The sequence below is a fragment of the Lactuca sativa genome, chromosome 7 (genome assembly GCF_002870075.4).
Source record: "Lactuca sativa cultivar Salinas chromosome 7, Lsat_Salinas_v11, whole genome shotgun sequence".
NCBI classification, from domain to species: Eukaryota; Viridiplantae; Streptophyta; class Magnoliopsida; order Asterales; family Asteraceae; genus Lactuca; species Lactuca sativa.
Genome location: NC_056629.2, coordinates 80,376,803 through 80,398,794, shown reverse-complemented (window position 1 = coordinate 80,398,794; position 21,992 = coordinate 80,376,803). Strand labels below are relative to the sequence as shown.

The 21,992-nt window shown below is 31.8% G+C and overlaps 1 protein-coding gene across 10 annotated transcripts in view; it reads left to right on the top strand.

The window, feature by feature from the left end:
- Nucleotides 1–2,509: 2,509 nt before the first annotated feature.
- LOC111914013 (probable 3-hydroxyisobutyryl-CoA hydrolase 2) overlaps nt 2,510–21,992 on the top strand; it is a 55,558-nt gene continuing 36,075 nt past the window's right edge. For 2 of the 10 annotated variants that reach the window (XM_023909761.3, XM_023909762.3), the window contains exons 1-4: nt 2,511–2,783; nt 16,636–16,837; nt 17,464–17,544; nt 17,637–17,705. Coding sequence is in view for 6 of the 10 variants with exons in the window: in XM_023909753.3 (XP_023765521.1) it covers nt 2,748–2,783; nt 17,464–17,544; nt 17,637–17,705 (186 nt within the window). In the remaining 4 variants the exon portion in view is untranslated. Of the gene's footprint in view, nt 2,784–16,635; nt 16,838–17,463; nt 17,545–17,636; nt 17,706–21,992 lie in introns of all 10 variants that reach the window. The other 8 variants (XM_023909756.3, XM_023909763.3, XM_023909753.3 and 5 more) reach the window with 8 other exon arrangements.

Below are 21,992 nucleotides of genomic sequence, written 5' to 3'. Positions count from 1 at the left end.
ATATATATATATATATATATATATATATATATATATTTGGTGTTGTCAAGAAAATGTAAAGATGAGTTTTGAGATGCTAAAGGTTTTGTTCAAGGAGATGTGTTAAAGTGACATTAAGTGGTACTGCTGCATATTGATTTTGAATGTATGCAAAGCCGACTACAAGATTAGTTGGCTCCAGATGTCAAGCTGGTAAATAACAGTCAATAATAAGAATTATGATCGAGTCTTCACAAGTCTTCTCTGGGTTAATGTACAAAGAGTGTAACTGTCTGTCTGAGTCAGACAGTCTCGAAGATATTCACGATGAACCGGAAAGAAGCAGGTATGAAGGTGGGCTGGTGGTTCGTAGTTCTCAAGCTTTTCTTTAATAGTGTTTGAAAAAAGATCCAATAGAATACCATTGCTATGAGAACGGGGTTTAAATTTTTTATATGTTGGAAATATCTGTGTTTTACTTGCTCAACATTATTTTTTTTATTTGAACTGATCATATAAATGATAAATTGTTTTGTAGGACTATGGTATGTACGGGAAAATCCTGATGAAGATCTCTAATAGTCACAACTATTTGGTGTTGAGGGCCTAACTAGAGGTTATATAGATATACTTAACTATTCTCTCATCTTTATCTTATATGTTCAACAACTTTTTATAATAAATTTATTCATTTCATTTATTGTGCCTTGACAACGTGTGGATCCATGAAGCATGCTTGGTCGCCCTTGATATGGTTTACAGAGTAAATGGAAACATGATGAAGTATTTTGACCTTCAAAAAAATTCAAATTGAAATATCTTTACTAATTACTTCGCATGTATCATGTTTCATATGTTGATGTCTTGTGATATAGTTTGTATAATAATTTTAGTGATCACTTATTTACAGTTCACTAATCTCACTGACTAGAATAAACTTGAACGAAATCGGAACAACTAAGTGTGGTCTTGCAACTCATGTTTTAAAATAAAAGATGATTCTGGTTGAAATATTTCCCAAGATAATGCAGCAAGTAATGAATTTATACATTATCTTATATATAAATTATGGGTTTTTAGGGGTACGCACATTTACATGATGGGATTTGTATGTCGAGAATGGGCTGCTGACTTATTTCATATCCATCTACAGTTATAACTTAGTTCTTTGTTGGCAGGAAGAAGGTTTCCACACCAAGGAAGGTATTTTATTGTTTTAATTAAAACTTTGTATTTAAACTATCAAACTAGAAAGTGATAACCGGATGCGGTTCATATTTTTAGCATTCATTTGACCTTTTGTAACTTTTATTTGACAGATTTGCACAAGTCAGAAGGATGACTATTTATGTGATTAACATCCACAAAAGAAACATACTGATAAATAAGGTGGATAACTATGAAGATTGGCTTAGGGCAAATTAGTAATAATGAACTTTTTTCTATCTATCAACCAATTATGGATTCCCAAACTTTATGTTTATTGTCATTGAGTTCTATTAAAATTATGATTCCAAACTTTATATGTTTTCCAATCAATCGACGTTGTGGCTTACACCCGTGGCAATATCTGTCATTTTAATGTAATATGTGTTCTCTGTATTGTCGCAAGTTGTGAAGGGATAAAAATTCAATGTAGGGCAATATCTGACATTATCTGACATTATTGCATATGTTTTTATTGTCAGTTGCTTTATTAGCATTGCTTTGTAAAAATGTTTCCTATACAAAATATATGTGGAAATCATAAAATGGATAAAAATAGAAAAACTACTACAATCTTAAAATGATTTTTTTTTATCCAAAAGCAATACATTTTCTATATTTAGATAGTTTAAATCGATTATTGAAATTATTTTAAAACCTAACTGGTATGCATCATTTTAAAACATGATTAGATTAACATTCTTACCATGTTTTTTCAACAATTTAATTGTTGAAAGTCATAGGTGAAGACACCATTTTTAATCTTACTGGTACAAATTACCGATTTAATATTTTCAATTAAATATATAATAATAAATATATTTTTTTCATATTGAAATTTAATGATATTCATAATCTCTAATAACCTTATTAAACAAATAATAATAATTGTATGTTTATCTTTCCATACAAATAAAATTGCATCGTTTAACACTTTTGCCCTGATAACAATTTCAGATAGGCAATTTAAGTTTATTATCTGTATTAGTAGTAGTGTTTGTTTCTTTTTGTAATATAACCTTTAATATATTTTAACAAGCCGCCATAAAATGTTAGCAGCTGTTTTATTTTAGTGTTTTTGACTTTGTTGTTTAGGTTTAATAAATTATTTGTGCAAAAAAATTGATTGCCTTTAAAAACTATATGTGTGTGTGTTAAATTAGATGTGGGTTAAAAGTAAGATGGGCTAGCTATCTACTCATGGGCTAAGAACCCAACAGTGAATAAGATTTCGGTTGGACTCTTGATTCTCTTTCCATATCAAAAATTCAGTTCTTTTCTGTTATTTTGTTCTAAGAAAATGGGGGCGTAATATGGATCGAGAAATAAGTGTTGGCCCCCCCTGGAAGAAAAAGTGACGTCAATTGTATCAATCATTTGAGTGATTAATTCCGTTTGCACGTGGTTGGTTGCATCCTTAACTTCTGTGGCTAATATTTGCATCCATAGTCACCTTGAACTCCTTTAAACCAATAGCAAAAGTATTCGTTCAAAAAAAATCTCCCTAAATAACCTTATACCAGTTATCTCAAGGTGATTGTGGTGCTATCTAAACCTGGCGCATGGCTCGCTCTTTCAGCATCGAAGAAGAAAACCTGGTAACAAGCTTTTCTCTTTTCATCTAAGTTTTAACTTTTCACAAAATCGAGTTAGTCTCACCTGTTTCTCCCTAGAAATAGATAAAATCACCTTTTTTTTGGCAAAATGTTCTCATATACATACAAAGTACAAACGCATATGTCTGTGTTTCTATTTTGAGATGTTTGTGTTTCTATTTTGGAAAAATATTCTAACTGTTTCTCCCTAATAACTTATTATTATTATTATTATTATTATTATTATTATTATTATTATTGAGAGAGAGAGAGAGATCTGCCACCAAAAGAATAAAGATCAATCCTGACCATAGAACGTGAGTAGATTGGCCCATATGTCATTCAATTTCAAACAAAAAGCCACATGTTGAAATAATAATTATTTTCACGCCCTGCATAGTAGATATACATCAAATAGCTACTTCTAATACAAAGTGCATCCGTTAGTGGTAGTGCGGTGAACACGACACGAGAAAACAAACACACTCTCAGCGGTCTTATAACACCAAAAACTTATCACTTCAAATGACACCTCATCCTTCAAATTATAACATAATTGTAGGAAATTATATTATGTCATAACACCACAATATTTCAATGTCATCATTTTTTTTGTTTTTTTTTAAATATTATAAAACAAATATAATTTTATAAGACATATTATTTAAATAAACCATAACATTTTCAATTAGAAAATGTGCTAAGATTGTATGCATTTTTAGAAAATAAATATTGTTTTTTTAATTGTGGTTGACCAATAGTCATGTCACTATTTGGTTTGGTGGTGTGCCAAACTCTTCACTGCCATTGAAGGCTTGCCATGTCGGCTCCTCAACGATGTTGATGACTCATACCGATCGATCTAAAATGTTTGTAGTTCATACAATTGAAATTTGCTGTTTTTTCTTAACTAGATGCTATACCTTCGAATATACCTGTGAGTTATCTTTCAGTGATTTACGAAAGATGTTTAATTCATTCCAATTGTATATACAATCAATATTTCATAACAAATGTTCGCAAATAATAAAATAGTTTTGTATTTTTTTGTTGTATTTTTTCTAGAATAAATTGAAATAGAACATTTATATATGTATTTAACGAAGAATAGACCCTAGTGAATATATTTATTTTATAATGTTATAAAACCATATATGTTTATGAGTGAAATAAGTCAATCAATTACAAATTAAAGAAAAGAAAAAAAAACAATTTTTTTTTGGCACCTTTATGTTTTTCAATATATATATATATATATATATATATATATATATATATATATATATATATATATATATATATATATATATATATATTGTGTCTGTATGATTGATTCTGGACCAATCATTTTAGTTATTTTAATAAAGTAATTAATGCATATTAAATGTTGAAGATGTAATTAATACCTATTATATCTTCAACATGTAATATGCATTAATTACTTTTTTAAAATAACTAAAATGATTGGTCCAGAATCAGTCATACATGGACACAATAGATAGTGAAAACAAAATAACCTAACCCTATATATATATATATATATATATATATATATATATATATATATATATATATATATATATATATATATATATATATATATATATTCTCAAAGCATCTTCAACAAGGACTTTTTTAAAATTTATTATTATTAATCAAGCAATTATTATTACTAAGAGCAAAAAGTTTATATATATATATATATATATATATATATATATATATATATATATATATATATATATATATATATATATATAATTTATTGACAACATATATGATCAATATATACTTTTAGGTTTTGTCTTTTAACCCTCTTATACTTATATTTCATTTTATATCCTTAAATATATTTTAATTTTAAATATTTTTTTTATTTATTGACTAATTAATTATTTCTATTAAATATTTAATAACTATAATGAAATATAAAATTATAATGATTATATAATTTTTTAAAAATATTTTATATGACTATTCTATAATAGTATTTCTTGTATTAATTTTTCCGAACAATATGTTGTAATATATTTCTTTGAAACAATGTATTGTAATATTTTTAATAAAATTAAAATATAATGTGTTTTTAAAAAATGAATAATTAAATAAAGGAGTTTTATAGAACATTTTAGATAGACGTAGATAAATTAGTTAAAGTTTATAAAAAACATGTTAGGAGAGGTTAACCATTAGAGTTGTTATTTTATTATAGGTTAAGTTATTAGAATGATGACGTAACAATAGTTTTAAAACATAGTATAACTTAACCATTAAAGATGCTTTCAGTTTCTCACCGATGTTATTGACTAGTAAGTTATATTTTTATTTTTTAAAACAAATAAAATCTTTAAATAGAACATGTGAATGGTGAAGATCAATATTATTATATTTTCGCTTATAATCCCTTTATTAGAATAGTAATTTTGTGTTTCTTTTTAGTTTGATTTTATATTTAAAGGGATTGATTTTGGTTGTTTTGAAATCTAATGATATTTTTAATTTGATTTTATATTCAAAGTAATTGATTTTGGTTGTTTTGAAATCTAATGATATATTGAGTAAATTACATAAATCGTCCTAACGGTATGATCCAACTTGCGTGTTTCTTTTTTTTAACTTTTGTTTTTCACTCGGATTATCCATAATTTTAAATTTTATATGTTTATTTTCTTTCTTTGAATTACTTATCATTTGTTTATAATTTTCTTTGAATGACTATTTTATCCTTGTTAATTTTCTTTCTTTGAATTACTTATCATTTGTTTATAATTTAAGACTAATAAAATGGCCCCACCCCACCTAAAACCAATGTTTTAAAAACCAGTTTGAACTGGCCGGTCGAACCGGTTGGACCGAAAACCGGGAGAGGGAACGGTTCAACTATCACCAGTTTTATATTGATTTCTGAACCGGATTGAACCGGTCGGTTTTAGAAAAAAACCGGTTGAACCGGTTAAACCGAATAAAAACACATGAAAAAGAACCATTTACATAATAAAGTTTGGTGATTTTTTTCAAATCTATTTAGTTTACTCTAAATAAAAACATATGGTAAATGTTATAAATTATTTTGATGTGTTTGTATTCATCAAAAACTATATTTCGTTTTGGTATTATACTTTATTTTCTGTTTGACGTATATGGATTGATGTAAAACACTAAAACTTATGGTTATGTGTTATTTTAATATATTTGGATTCATCTACAATTTATTTTTATGTGTATTTTTAATGTTTGAACTTGTAAACATCAAATTCATAATTTATATATGTATGTATGTGTAGGAAAATAGAAAAAAACGTGAAAAATATAGAAACCGGTTCAACCGGCGGTCGAACCGGTTAAACCGGTTGAACCGAGAATCGATCACCATACCGGTTCAACTAAAAAACCGGTTTTTAAAACATTGCCTAAAACCCTCAATGACTTATATATTTCTCTTCCTCTATATATCATTTTTAAACTCAAAACCGTCAGGATACTTTGGATCGACACCCGTGGAATCCTCTAGACAGCCACTGCCACCGATCATTCATGTCTGACAACCAAAAGGGATGATTTATGTTCCTATAACTATTTTTGTGCAAAAATTCATGTTTGATTTTACTTGGCCTTGAATACGTTGGTTTTGTGAAGCAATAGTTAAATAAAAGAGTAAATAACATATTTTTGTTTAATTAAATTTTCAATTTAATCGATAATTGTTCCATGTTTGTCTTTGATTTTAGAGTAAAATTACATAAACTTGTTTTTATGTATTTGAGCTTATCGGAGAAAACCAATAACATGGATGTACTAACTTTAAACCATTGTACGTTGGTGTTCTCTTTATAATAAAAGAATGAACCTAAAAAAAATACAATATAATATTTTTAGGTCCGGAAAGGATGAAACATACAATTTAAAATTAACCGAGAACAATTTGAATGAAAAAAGAAAAAAAAATTAAGGACAAAACGTATAGATTGGACCATAGCACATGGAGAGTTCATGTAATTTCCTCTAATATCTTTTATATAGTTCTATTTAGATGGTTGATTAATGATACATAAATGGGTGATGACATCATTGATAATGTGATCATAACTCAACATTTAGATCATTGCGATAATTTAGTTATCTTTGTTTTCGAGGTCAAAATATGTTGAAATTTTGTTGTCGATATGAAGCTCTGAAGACATGTTTTACTATATTGAAATTTAGATCATAACTCAACATTTAGATCATTGCGAAAATTTAGTTATCTTTGTTTTCGAGGTCAAAATATATTGAAATTTTGTTGTCGATATGAAGCTCTGAAGACATGCTTTACTATAGTGGACCCTGTCACAATGTAAACAAGAGCTAATATCAAAAGTTGAGATGTAGGAGAAAATAAAGAATTTCTTATGATGATAGTTCTTTCTAGTTAACCATATGTAGGAAGAATTTCTATATTATCATACCTTATCTTAATATAACCTATACGTTGAGGATTTCATCAATGAATTTGGTAGGCTTCATATGTGACGCTATGTGATATAAGAAGAGGAAAAAGAAGTTGATTAGTTTTTTGGTGGCCTTCGACTTAAGATTTTAGAGGATTTTAGTCATTAACAATATTTGACTTTTGTAGATATGTGCCATTTGTATCTAAAAGTTTTTTTTGGACCAAGGAAGTTACACCCAACACACACCTAAACCCGAAACCATACCCATGGTAAACACCCTAACATCCAATGTCTATTATATAAACACGTTTGATACACATGTACTTTGTTATCGTAACGTCCAAAAAATACTGAGTAAAATTCCCAAAATTCGATCAGAGTAAAAGTATTATCAAAATATTAGAGTAAAATCATAAACAATCATTACAAAATAAATCTTCAGGGGATGTAGTGCGATTCAGTTGGGCTCTTCCTTTTGAAACTGGAAGTACCTTAAAATTTTCAAACCACAAAACCGTAAGTACAAAGCTTAGTGAGTTCCTCAAAATACCACATACAACATATATGTATATAACAACACATAACTATGTTGGGTCCGTAACAACCCCCGGGTCCGTATCAACCCCGAGTCCACAATGAATATATATAACAACACGTAGCTGTGTTGGGTCCATATCAACTCCAGGGTCCGTATCAACCCCGAGTCCATAATAACTCCATTTAACACCACGTAGATGGGTCGGGTACGTATCAACCCCGAGTCCATAATGACTCTAAGCCTAGATCGGCTCCATGCATACAAATGGGCCCATCTCAGCATATAAATGGGCCGAAACCAACATAAACATGTGAGAGTCACAAAGACAACTAACACAATCCAATGGGCCGACATTGGTGTCGTCGACCCATGAGTACAGTGAGAAGACTCACTTGAACTACTCAACAGAAGTCCAACAACTAGCTCAACATTAGAACAGCCACCCCAAACTTCCTAAAACCAAACCGAGATCAATCCTTAGTCAAATACTCAATTCTACCCAAGAGTCAAACTGGTCAAAAAGTTAGCGGTCAAAGTCCACAAGGTCAACGGTCAGCTTAGCCAAAGACAATGTCATGTCGTGACCATTCCTAGGTCACGTCGTGAGAATGCAACGACAAAATAATCACAATTCTGGGCATCGTCATGTCATGGCACATTCTATGTCACGTCGTGATTTCTGGTTAAAAGGCCAAAGTTTTCATTAAGTGCTCATACCAAGGCCCATAACCTCAGATCTAGTTCCTAAATAGCTTCGTACTGGATAAAGTTTCCAACTTTATCCATTAGGATGGCCTAAACAACCAAGATATAGTCTTTAAGTCTTAAAGGGACCAATAATTCATATCTATCATCTAAATCCATTAAGTCCAAGTCTCTAACATTCAGATCTGAATCAACATGATGTTTAGATGGATAAAGTTTCCAACTTTATCCATAATAATGCCTCAAGCTTTCAAGATCTAAACTTTAATACACCAAAATGGCTTAAATGACCAAGATAACTTGCATGGATGAAAGGGAAGACAAAAGATCAAAACTTTCCTAGTCCACGAGGTCCAAGAAAATATTCTAAACTGATCAAAAGATGTTGGAGTCTATACCTGAAACATACAATATTCTTGGGACCTTGGAGAGTAATAAAGTTGCAAACTTTATTCCCAACTCTCACTCAAAACTCACTAAAATGGACCAAAACAGCAAATACACTTAAATCCAAGATGAAATGCAACAAAGATTGGAACTTCATAACTTACAAAGGTCTAGAAGGTAGATGAAAGTTGATATCTTCAATTGACAAGCTTCAATGATCAATCTTGCATGAAAACATTGTTGTAAAATCACCAAAAACTCCAAAAAATGGATAAGAGATACCCTAAAAGGTTCTAGATATGATGGAGGCTAAGAAAATACCCTAAAACATGAATCCTTACCTTTAAATACCTTGAAACCCCTACAAAATTCATAGGGTTAGGATGCATAGTTCTCACGTAGTGAGAATAAACCTCTTACCTCGTGAAAACAGGCTCCTCACATTGTGAGAATATACTTCTCACCTCGTGAGAACGGGTTTCCACCAAATTCCATTCCAACTTCAAACAATTATAACTTCTTCGTTTCAACTTCATTTTCAACGATCTTTATATGCACGGAAAAATATTGACGAGCCCAACAACCTTATCTAATTACTTTTGGACTTAATACATGACGAACTAAAACCATAATCCATGTGAGAAGCCCGCATTATTACTTTTTCCCTTTTACCCTTTTTATTCCAAGCACAAATCGAAGGATTTAATCACTTAACCAACATTATCATCATCCAATAAGGTCTAAACCCCATTCCCTTGAAGCCCAAGGCCTTTACTCAATCCATTTTTAGTCTACAATCCGAAAATGAGAAACTTATCAAAACAGGATGTTATAGTTTTTTCAAGTGCCTAGGAATCAGTGAGAATGTAGTAGCTATAAAATGGTCAAAATTTTAGGACTCGATTGGGAAGGTCATTTAGAATCGTACCAAATGACATGGATACATTAATTTTTTGTTAAGGTTAGAATAAGATGCTTAGTCTACTCCTTGATAAAAAATATGTATGAAGATTAGGTGTGATTGAAGGCAATTCATATTGATGCATATCATATCCTACTAAGGATGTCATAAAAATATGATCGAAAAAACAAGTATGATATGTTCCAAAATACTTACATTTTGAATAAGGACAGGTAAATGTTCTGTTGGCCCCTCTTGATTTGAGGTATGAGTCACTTGGCTTGTGTCCTTACACATTTTGAATTTCTAGGAGTAGCCACTCTTCACTCCAACCCCTTTGTAATGTCCCAAAAATATCGATAAAAAATTTTCTTTTAAAATCATTAAGTCATACAACCGTTTATTCCAAAACCAGACATGATAAAATGTATTACTTAAACATCAGAGTAAATCAAAAGTAACCAGTACGAAAAAAAACCATCAGGAGATGTTGTGCAGTCAAGCTGGGCCATTCCCTTTGGAATTGGAAGTACGTGAAAATGTTAAACCACATTACCGCAAGCACAAAGTTTAGTGAGTTCCCTAAAATACCGCATGCCATACACATATCAGCTCGAAGCTGTAACGAGATCCAACAACCCTATGCGGTCCTTTAAACCAGATTCCCCGTACCGCGAGTAGTTAAAAAAATGTTATAACGACACTTATATAAGTCATAATAATATCTCAAATATTTATTTTAAGTTCATAATAACAATACTAATTTTAAATATAAACTATATTTAAAATAGGGTAAACATAACTTACTTACAATGAGATTTTAGCTAGGAGTCGGGCTCTGCAGGGGCAGAACTTCGTCGCTGAATCTTTCTATGAAAGATTCGTGCAGCGCTTCAACGCTCACCTTACTATACTAAAAATACAGAAAGAGAAGTCGAATCATGAGGGACCAAAATGCTCGGGGGGGGGGGGGGGGATAAGAAGAGAAAGACTGTTGAATCAAGACAATGAGGCAAGAAATATGAGAGCTAGAGGCTCTTATTTATACTAGTTGAATTTTCAAAAACTACCCTCCATAATTACTTAATGACCTTATAGTTATATAAACAACTAAACACCCCTTTATATTACTATTTTAAATAGATTTAACGATATTTGCACTAAACTAATATCGAAAGAACTCAACATTAGTCTTATAATGACCGCATCGTCGATACCTTTCTAATGATATATACATATGTATATATATGTGTACGCATATATGATTTATACTTTATTTTAATACGTAAATATGCTATTATAATTTGTAACTTGTTCATACGAAATCCGTTTTTGACGTTATTTATATCCACGCGTAGGTGGAGACGTAATCTACAACTTTCTTTTAGACTCCGTCGGCTAATTTTGACTTTATTTTTAAAGTTATATTTTTAACAGGCCGGGATAGGATTGGTCCGTTAAAATCTCATAACTTCTTCATCCGATGTCCATTTTCGTTTGTCTTTTTATCGTTACACTAGTAATAACGAGATCTTCGATTCTCGTTTAGGTTGTGTCGGCTAAAAACCGCTCGATCTAATACTCGAACTTCGTGCTGTACACCGCTAAGCCGAAACTTCGAAAAATCATAACTTCCTCATACAAAGTCAAATTTGGGCGTTCTTTTTATGGACGTTCTCAGGTTAACATATTCTATGAATTTCATTTAGATTACTAAGGCTAAAAGTCTCTCTATCATAAATTCACTATTTGCGTCTTCCCTGTGCCGTGCCAATTCCGTCGAGAAACTTCAACGGGTCATAACTTCTTCGTTATAACTCGGATTTCGGTGCTCTTTATATGTACGGAACCCTTGAGACATATTCTACAACTTGGTTAAGATTATTTATTCTAAATAATATTTTGTTGAAAAGTCGTTTTCGACCCTTATTATCTCTAAATTGACTAGCCCGGATCTACGGGCGTTACACAAAAAGCATAAAAACTAATGACCTAATCAGATCTAACAAAAGGAACATCAAGATGCAAGATTTATACCTCTTGGATAATGTTAATGAAGTGCAAGGTCTGGATCTACAATGCTTGAAGCTCACCAAAGATTTTTCAATGGACTCCTTTCATTAAAAATGCAACCAAAAACACACTAAAAGCTTCAAGACTCACAAATGGTGGCTAGGGTTTCAAAATAACAGTATGAGGTGATGGAGGCTGGTTATGGGATGTGACATTTTAAATAAAATCGGCCAGAAAAGACCGATTTTGTTTATGCTTTGTTTGAAAATCAGAGTAACATTTTAAATAAAATTGTTGCGGAATTTGTCCCAAAACAATATATGATAAATGTTTATCAAAAGAATTTCTGTAGAAATGTATTTCATTAAAAAGACTTGGGATGTCATGTTCGATACAGATCATAAGCATAAACAATACAATATAGGCCTTACTACATTATTCCGTATTTACAGGTCTAAAATCCATTAATCTCTCATCCCAAGACATCACATCTATGCTCATGCGCCACTACCTGTAATACAAGAAACTGAGTGGGTCAGGCTTGGGAGCCTGGTGAGCACATAGGGTTTTCAACCCACAATAAATAAGTTTATTAACTTTATCAAACCAAACAAACCCGATTACCCGTTTCCGTTATCCTCACTTTACGTCCCTAAAACATCTAACACAAGGGACCTAGTCTAAGGACTATCATTGGGATGGACACTACTGCTAAGGGGATTCCTCAGCAATAAATGTCCTTAAGGCAACCATGTGGGGGATGGAGTACATCTGGTGAGCACATAGTTCAAATAAACACACGGTTCAAATAAACACCTACAGGTTGCGAGCCTGCTAGTGTTCCACTGGACTGTCTAGAATAGTCCGTGGTCGTCATCTATACTCCGCTAGATGACTGGATCATCAATAACATCTATACCAAGGCCTCTCATTATTTTATTTTGTCACACAGCAACTATTACATCTACCTATGTTTTACCCAACACATTTTGTAGATATAAAATACATATACAGTTTAAATCATTGAAAACATGTATAAAACGTTCATCCAGCATAGATAGCAAGTATTCAGATAATATGCACACATAACACGTAATTTATATATAATACTTCATATCTATGTGTAAGCTGAAAGTAACTATGCACTCACTTGATTAGGTGGTGACTCAACACTCAGACAGCGCTTCGATACTCTCAAAACGATTTTCCTTCGATAAAACCTAGTACCAATACCACTAGGGTTTAGTCTAACGATAACCGCGACAAATTAATTAGTCTGACTATTATTATTATTATTATATAAGCGTTAATAACACTCAATATAACTCATAATAATAGCCCAAATAATTATTTTAAGGACCTAATAACATTCCTATAATTATTTGAAAGCTATATTAAAAATTACTTAAGCGTAGCACACTTACAGCGAATTTTATCGAAAACCAGAACTTATTTGGAGCAGCGTTTCGAAACCGAAAGACTCTTTTTCTCGGGACTCCGAAAGCCTCGAGGCTTCCCTCGGGAGCTAGGGGTTTTATCTAAGGCTTAGGGGACTCAAAAGGGGCTAGAGAGAGAAAGTAGTTTAGAGAGAGAAGTGAAAATGTGTGAAAAATCTGGGAGAATTCGCATGGTATTTATAGGGGCCGAAGTTTGGATTTACGCTGGGCGTACCGAGGGTACGCTGGACGTACTCCTCGGATAAGACCACCAGCTCGGACCCAGCTGTAATCGTACGTCGGATGGATAAGGGCGAGGGTATGCGGGGCGTACAAACTTCGGACGCTGGGCGTAATGCGAAGCGACGTGTCCTTCATCCGAAGCGAGCCGTGATTAGCAAGCGACGGTCAGGATTGAGCCACGTCATCGGTCAAGCAACAGATTTAGCAAATTGCATTCTCGACTTCTAAAAATCATAACTTTCACATACGAACTCCGTTTTCGACGTTCTTTATATCCACGCGAAGGTGGGAACGTAATCTACAACTTTTGTTTAGACTCCGTCGACTAATTTTGACTCAATTTTAAATTTTATATTATTAACAGGCGGGACATGATTGGTTCGTTAAATCCTCATAACTTCTTCATCCGACGTCCGTTTTCACTCATCTTTTTCTCGTTACGCTACTCTTAACGAGATCTTCGATTCTCATTTAGGTCATGTTGCTAAAAATCACTCGATCTAATATTCGAATTTCGGGCTGTACACTGCTAATCCGAAACTTCGAAAAATCATAACTTCTTCATACGAAGTCAGATTTGGGCGTTCTTTTTATCGATGTTCTTAGTTTAACATATTCTACGACTTTCGTTTAGATCGCTAAGGCTAAATCTCGCTCTATCGTAAATTCACTATTTACCCTTCCCGGTATCGTGCCGGTTTTGTCGCGAAACTTCGACGGGTCATAACTTCTTCGTTATAACTCGGATTTCGGCGTTCTTTATATCTCCAGAATCCTTGTGTCGACCACTAAAACTTTATATAAAGATATCGGGCTTATCTCACACTTTAATTTTGATGCTTATTTTTATCTTTTATTTATTATACATTTATAATTAAATAATAAGCACATAATTACACATAATTCACATAATACTCAGATATTTCATCTTTATTACTTCAAAAAGAGTTACAATAGTTGAAATAGACTATTACATTGACAAATATGCTTAGCCCTGAAACCCGGGCGTTACATGGGAGGGATCCAATGAAGTTATAATCCTTAAACATGGCTCAAAACCTTAGAATCAAGTTTTTTTTTTGTCAATCGTAGTTATGCCTTATGTAACTTGAGTTACGCCATGCATAGCTCATTAAAAACGCGTTTCTCCATTAGCCACTACGCCATGCGTAGCTGCCTTACGCCTTGCGTAGGGCAAAACCCTCATCTTCAAGTTTAATTTCAAACAACCATAACTTCTTCGTTTTCAGCATTCTTTATACACACAGAAAGGTATTGAAGAGCCCCATAATTCTATATAGATACTTTTGGCTTAACATATGTCGAACTAAAACCCTAATCCATGCTAGAAGCCCGACATATAACTTTCCTTTTCTACCATTTGGTTCTAGCACACAAATTAAGGGCTTAGATCTTACAACCAACATTATCAACCTTCAACAAGGTTTAAACTTTACTTCCTCAAATCCCAAAGCCTTTATATGATTGAATTTTGGTCCACAACCCTGAATTAAGAAATAACCTGAAGCAGGGTGTTACACCCTTATATCCTCACACATGATCATGAAGCCAAGAAAAACTCTAGTCAATCATTATATCCCCTAATCTATCCTTTATTGGGTGAATTTATTGACATGTTGCTTGAAGGATTTCCACCTAAATTACCTTTGATGAGATATATACCACATGAGACTTTGCATCATACTTTCCTTGTTGGTAGCAAAACCCGGGGCATTTTCTACTCATAGTTGATCGGTATAAAATAACAATTACGTTTTTCTCCTTCCTTGATTTTATGAGTTACTTGACCAATTTCATGGGCGACCATTTTCTCAATAATTTTTTGCACAATAGGTATCATCATATAGGAATGAGACCCAAGGATGCTTTGTTTGTAAGTCACTTATGGTGTACCCTTTGCAAATTTGTAGATTCAAAACTGCAACAATTCACAAACAGAAAGCCAAACCAAAGCAGTAAATCAAAGTCTAGGAAACCTATTAGGAAGTCTAGTTGGAAACCTCGGAAAAAGTGGCGCCTCACGTTTACCCAAGCTGAGTTCACATATAACGATTCACCAACTGCACGACACAAATATGTATGTTTTTGATAGTGTGGTTGTGATCTGTTTACCCTACTTAACTAACACCAATTACCATTCTCAATCTTTTTAATTATTAAAGGTTCAAATAGTCTATGTAGATTAAAGAGCTACATCTATTGGGGATTGATGATCAACAACAATTTAATAATCATAGCAACAAAAGCAAAAGAATAGTTGAATACTTTTGTTCCCAAATAACCTTGGTCTATTTAAAAGATAACTAACTGGGATTTTAAGAGTTACCACCTCAATTTACATATGTTGGAGAACAACCACCATATCTAGGTAATGTTTACCATTGAACCATACAAAGCATAAATAGACATCTGTTACACCACCAATAAGATCACCTCCAACCTTCCTTGCTCATTGCTTAAATTCAACAAACTAAAGGGAAGGGATATGCGTTTTTGTCGTCTCTAACAAGTAAGGGTAAATAGGAGCTTTTAGAGTTTTAAGTATTTTTTTCTTGTCTTATTAGTTATAACCCAAAAACTCCATTAAATTTTTATATGGTGGAATTCCATTACACTTAAACTTACCTTATAAGTATATTAAGCCCAAATCTATGAATAATTAATTCCATAATTAATTATCCTTAGCATTTCAATTAATTTAAACATTTTTATTTAATCTTATAATAAATAAACCATTTATTATTTTTTTGACCAATACACAATAAACAACTATTATTTCATTATTTATATACTAATATTATTATTTATTTATTCTATTTTAATGATCTTTAGTGTAACTTTATATATATATATATATATATATATATATATATATATATATACACAAATACAAATAACATCGATCATCGTTAATTTACTGTTTTTCGCACACTATTTCCAACAGCACCAATAAGTACCTGCCCGGATTATGTGACAAAATGAGTAGTATCATAATCGAGTAAACAAACATCAAAAGAACGATTCTTTACAAGGGAGTGTGATATTGTGTCGATCTATTTTCCAAAGGACATGTGGTCCTTGGTGAGTATTGAAAGATTAATGACGATGCATATACGATCCAACTATCGCTACTATAATATTTCGACCATCCTTCATGTTGTTGATTTATTTCGGTATGTAGGAAATTGTGATCATGAAGCAGGCTTGAGGTTGAGTCTTTCTCAATATGGGAGGATGATCCTTCATGTTGTAGATTTATCCCTGTTTGTAGGCAATCATGATCATGAAACAGGCTCGAGGTCGAGTCTTTCTCATGGTGGGAGGATAATCCAGAAAGGTATAAGGATATAAATGATGATGTCATCACAAGTCATCCATCGGAGGTAATTGTATCTCTATTACCTCCAAGTATTTAGGTGCGTTGAATTGACTAAAACATAATCTAATATTGGAGTTTGAGTTACTAGCAACAAATATTTGGAGGTAGTTGTGTCTCTATTAGGAGGAAAGTGTAACAACGATAACATTTATAGGAGTATATTGTATACTCATTATCATAAGCTTAAATTCCATAGCCTGATACATATTCATTTTTCTTATATAAGTTAAACTTTATGAATTCTCACAACATGTTCAATTTTTATATGATAATAGTAAATGAGATCGTGATAAGAACTTTTTTTTTTGGAAAATTTAGTTTTATAAATACTAAAAATTATTTTAAAGTATTGTGTCTCTATTAGGAGGAAAGTGTAACAACGATAACCTTTATAAGAGTATATTGTATACTCTTTATCATAAGCTTAAATTCCACAACCTGATACATATTTGTTTTTTTATATAAGTTAAACTTTATGAATTCTCTGTTCAATTTTTGTATGATAACAATAAATGAGATCCTAAGAAGAACTTTTTTGGAAAATTTACATTTATAAATACTAACAATTATTGAAAACTATTGTTATGTTCATGAACCACAATAAACCATAATTCTTTGGTTTTTTGACAGGTTGCGTCCATAGATATATCCAATGGGAAGAAGGTGATAATAAACAGGCCAAATAAACTAAATTGCCTTAACTACCAAGTTGTACGTTTATATTCTCTAAGTGTTTGATAATGTATTCATATATATGGAGCATGCACATATAAGGAGTAACACCTCTACTTTTTTTTCTTCAGATTGTTCAATTATTAAAGATGTTTGAAGTGTATGAAAATGATCCAACAATCAAGTTCTTGATGTTAACGGTAAGAAAATATAACGAGTTATAAGTAAGAAAGTGGAATTTTTACAACCATAGATGGCTACCTGGTATGGTTACCGTAAGACATATTTGGTGGGGTGCCATCTCATACCGCTACATTAGATTGGTATACCCATCACGATACATAATATGTTTAATTAAAAATAAATAAAAATGTAATTAAAATTCTAGATTTTTATCTAAAATAAAAACATTACATTACATAAATTTAAAAAACACCAAAACTTAAGCAACTAAAATAAAAAACCTAGAAAAGAAAAGTACCAAACATTCAAATAATAATCTTAAAATTACATAAAAAAAAGTTACATAAATAAATATAAATCAAAGATGTTATTATTGTTCGTTCATGTTGTTTTGGTATAGGTGTTCCTCTAGGACTTCTTGAGGATATTGTCATGTTTCAACATTTTGAATTTCAATTACTCTTGTTAAAAATTCAATACAAGCTGGAATGAATTGTTGATCTGAGTTAACTATGTCGTTCTCGTTGTACATGCAAATCTTAAACATGCAAATCGCTCTATCTGTCATATTCAACCATCATATTATGCATTAAAGTACATGCATACATTATTTTCTATAATCTTTCATTATTTCAGAGTCGTTCTTGGAGTTTCACTACACGTTTCAACATTTGAATTTCAGTTGCTTTTGTGAACATCTTTGCCTTTTCAGATTGAGATACTGCATATGCCTTCATCGCAAAGGTAGTAATCGTGTTTATAATCATGTTTGTTCACCGTGAAGGACATATCAAGTGCTCACACGGTCCATATATCTTTAAAAATTAGGGACCAACCAATAACATTCTGATCATTACTAGACCGTACAACCCTAAAGTACGCATGCCAAATCAATAAATCCCTAGATGTAACAACTTCCATTATCATAGTTGATTCACCTATATCACCTATGGTATATTGACCGTGCTAGGCATTTAGACGTTTTTCCCATATCCAATGTGTATAATCAAGGTTACTGATTAATCATGGTAAACCATGTCTCGCTTCATGTGCCCAATACAATATGTCAATATCACGTGAAGTAGTTTTGTGCAAATATTCTTTGTGAAAAACTTCATGAACACATGAACAAAAATAATCTACACACTCAATTGCCGTCTATTCTGATATTTTCAAATACTCGTCTGATGCATCATAGGCTATTCCATATCCTAAGTACCTAAGTGCAACCATACATTTCTATATAGCACTAAAACCCATTCTACATCTAGCATCTGGTCTTTGTTGGAAAAATTCATATCATAACTCTAAAAATTTACTAATATGTAAAAATATTTCCCTACTAACATGAAAATGATGTTCCAATACTTCATCACCATAAAGACAATTATCAACAAAATAATCACGTACCAAAAAATTCATGTGCAGCTTGACGATCTCGGTTGATCAAAGTTCTTATATTACTAGCATTCGTACAATCTTCATTGACAATATTTTGAACAAAATTAAAGAATGTTGTCATAAACTCCCCATTATCATCTGAATCTAAATTTTGAAAAAAATTCATCTTTGTGGATTTAAAAAGTACAAAAATAATAAGGTTTATGTGTGAAAGTGGTATATTATATATATATATATATATATATATATATATATATATATATATATATATATATATATATATAATATACCACTTTCACACATAAACCTTATTATTTTTATACTTTTTAAATCCACAAAGATGAATTTTTTTCAAAATTTAGATTCAGATGATAATGGGGAATATATATATATATATATATATATATATATATATATATATATATATATATATTGGTTCAAATGTAGATGAACACCTATTTTGTGGACAATGCTATTCTGTGAGAATGACTAAGAGAATATGTTGTTTGATAATGTGAATATGTTCAACCTTACACAACTATCGTCATTATCATTCATTCCCACTAATTCTTATTCATTTTTGTTCTCATATATCATTTTTCACTCATTTTCATTGTTAGAAAATACGATTATGAATAACACATTCTGACAACATTCTGACAGAATGGGAATCATAAAAGAAAGTCTACAATACCCTTATAGACGATTTAATCAGTGAGAATGTGTGATCATGCCAATAGTAATATGAAGTTGAGCGTATTCACATTGCCAAATAATCTTTGATTAACTCTATCGAGTTAAATACTTATCCTTTGCAACCAAAACAATATTTGATTACAAGTCAAAGAAAGTTCACACTTTATATATTTTAGATTTTATCATTTGTTGTTTTATCTTTATTTATATATGTGGAATGAAATAAAAATTATTTTTGATATGAAAAATATCATTATGTCTATATAAAATGACAAAAAAAATAATAATCATCTTGGCACTACTTAGCCCCTGTGGCTACGTAGATTCGCTTGTAGTGACTCTAGGGTATGAGGCATAGTCTCATGTTCGCAATGAAGTCTTAGTCGGTGCGCGAATATGGACCGAAAACCTCGTTAGGAAGTTCCTTTTCCAAAAAAATGACAAAAAATAAACCTCTTGAGGTAGTGGCTCATCGAGAAACACTCTTTAGAAATGTAGTTATAAAAATTCATTTTTGTTGACTTCATAACATAATTCATAGCCCCATATTCATACGGAGGATCAACACAAGATCTACTTATAAAAATTAAGATTAAAGACTTCTAAATTTTTACGAATAATCTATTAGAGTATCGAAAATGGTTGTGGTAGAGAACCGGATTCCTAATAGATCGCATAAGGTCACTTTTCGAATTGATATTTCCACCCTATGCTTAGGTTATAGGAAATCAAGTCAAGGATAATCCAACAGGACACTTATGAATCTAGGCAGAGAAACATAATTTAACACTCGCAGATTCGGGCTAGACAATTTAGAGATAATAAAAGTTAAAAAAATGATGTTTTGATAGAAGACTATTTAGAGTAAATAATCTTAACCAAAGTTATAGTATATGTCACAAGGATTCCGTACATATAAAGAACACTGAAATCTGACTTATATCGAAGAAGTTATGACCCGTCGAAGTTTCACGACTAAACCGGCACGACTCCGAATAATGTGAAAAGTGAATTTTTGATAAACTACTTTTAAGCCTTAGTGATCTAAATGAAATTCGTAGTATATGTTAAACCGAGAGCGTACATATAGAGAACATCCAAATCTGACTTCGTTTGAGTAAGGTATGATTTTTATAAAATTTAGAATAGTAGTATGCAACCCGAAAATCGAGTTTTAGATCGATCAATTTTTAGCTGACACAACCTATATAAGAATCGAAGATCTCGTTAATAGGAGCTCAATGATATAAAGGCAATCGAAAGCGGACGTCGGATGACAAATTTATGAATTTTTAACGGACTTTAACCGTCTAAGCATGTTAAAATATAACTTTAAAAATAAAGTCAAAATTAGTCGACGAAGTCTAAAGGAAAGTTGTAGATCCCGTCGCTACCTACGCGTGGATGTAAAGAGCGTCAAAAACGGAGCTCGTATGCGAAAGTTACGGAATTTAGAAGTTAATTAAGTTATGGGATTATGATGCGAGGCTGACACGTGGCAAGATCTGAACCCTTCCTTTCTCTCCACGACTTCGCACCGGATTGCGAAACCTGTACTGCATACGCCCAACGTACTCTGAAGTTACACCCCACGTACTCCGAGCTTCCAACCTATAAATAAGGGCGCAAATCTTCCATTTTTCTCTCATATTTCCCATTATTTCTCTCTCATATTTCCTATTATTTCTCTCTCAAATGCCCTCCTTAGTCCCTTCCATTCCCTAGCACTTCCCAAGTGTTAGAGTGGAAGTCCCGAAGTGCCAGAAGGCTCCTAGAAGAAGAGCTTTTGGATCAGAAGTTCTGCCCCTGCAGAGATCGACTCCTAGCTAAACTTCTTTGTAAGTGAGTTATGCTTACCCTACTTTAAGTATAACTTATGTTTAAGTTCATTATCATTATTATGAACCTATAAACAAGATTTATCAGTGATTTCAAGTCATTATACTGATTGATCTACTTACGGGGATGATGTATAGTATGTGATTTAGTGATGTGTTTAAAGGGAGATTTCCAAACAGTATACTTCGTATACCAAACGGACCCTACCTTCGATATGATCCTACCTGGTTGTTCCTTACTTGATAGATCATGCAAGTAGACTTTGAGTTAATAATGAATCTAGACTAATAATTAGCCGTAATAAATATTAGACTAAAACTTAGCGATAATAATGCTAGGTTACGTTAAAGGAAAAGACAATTGCTAGA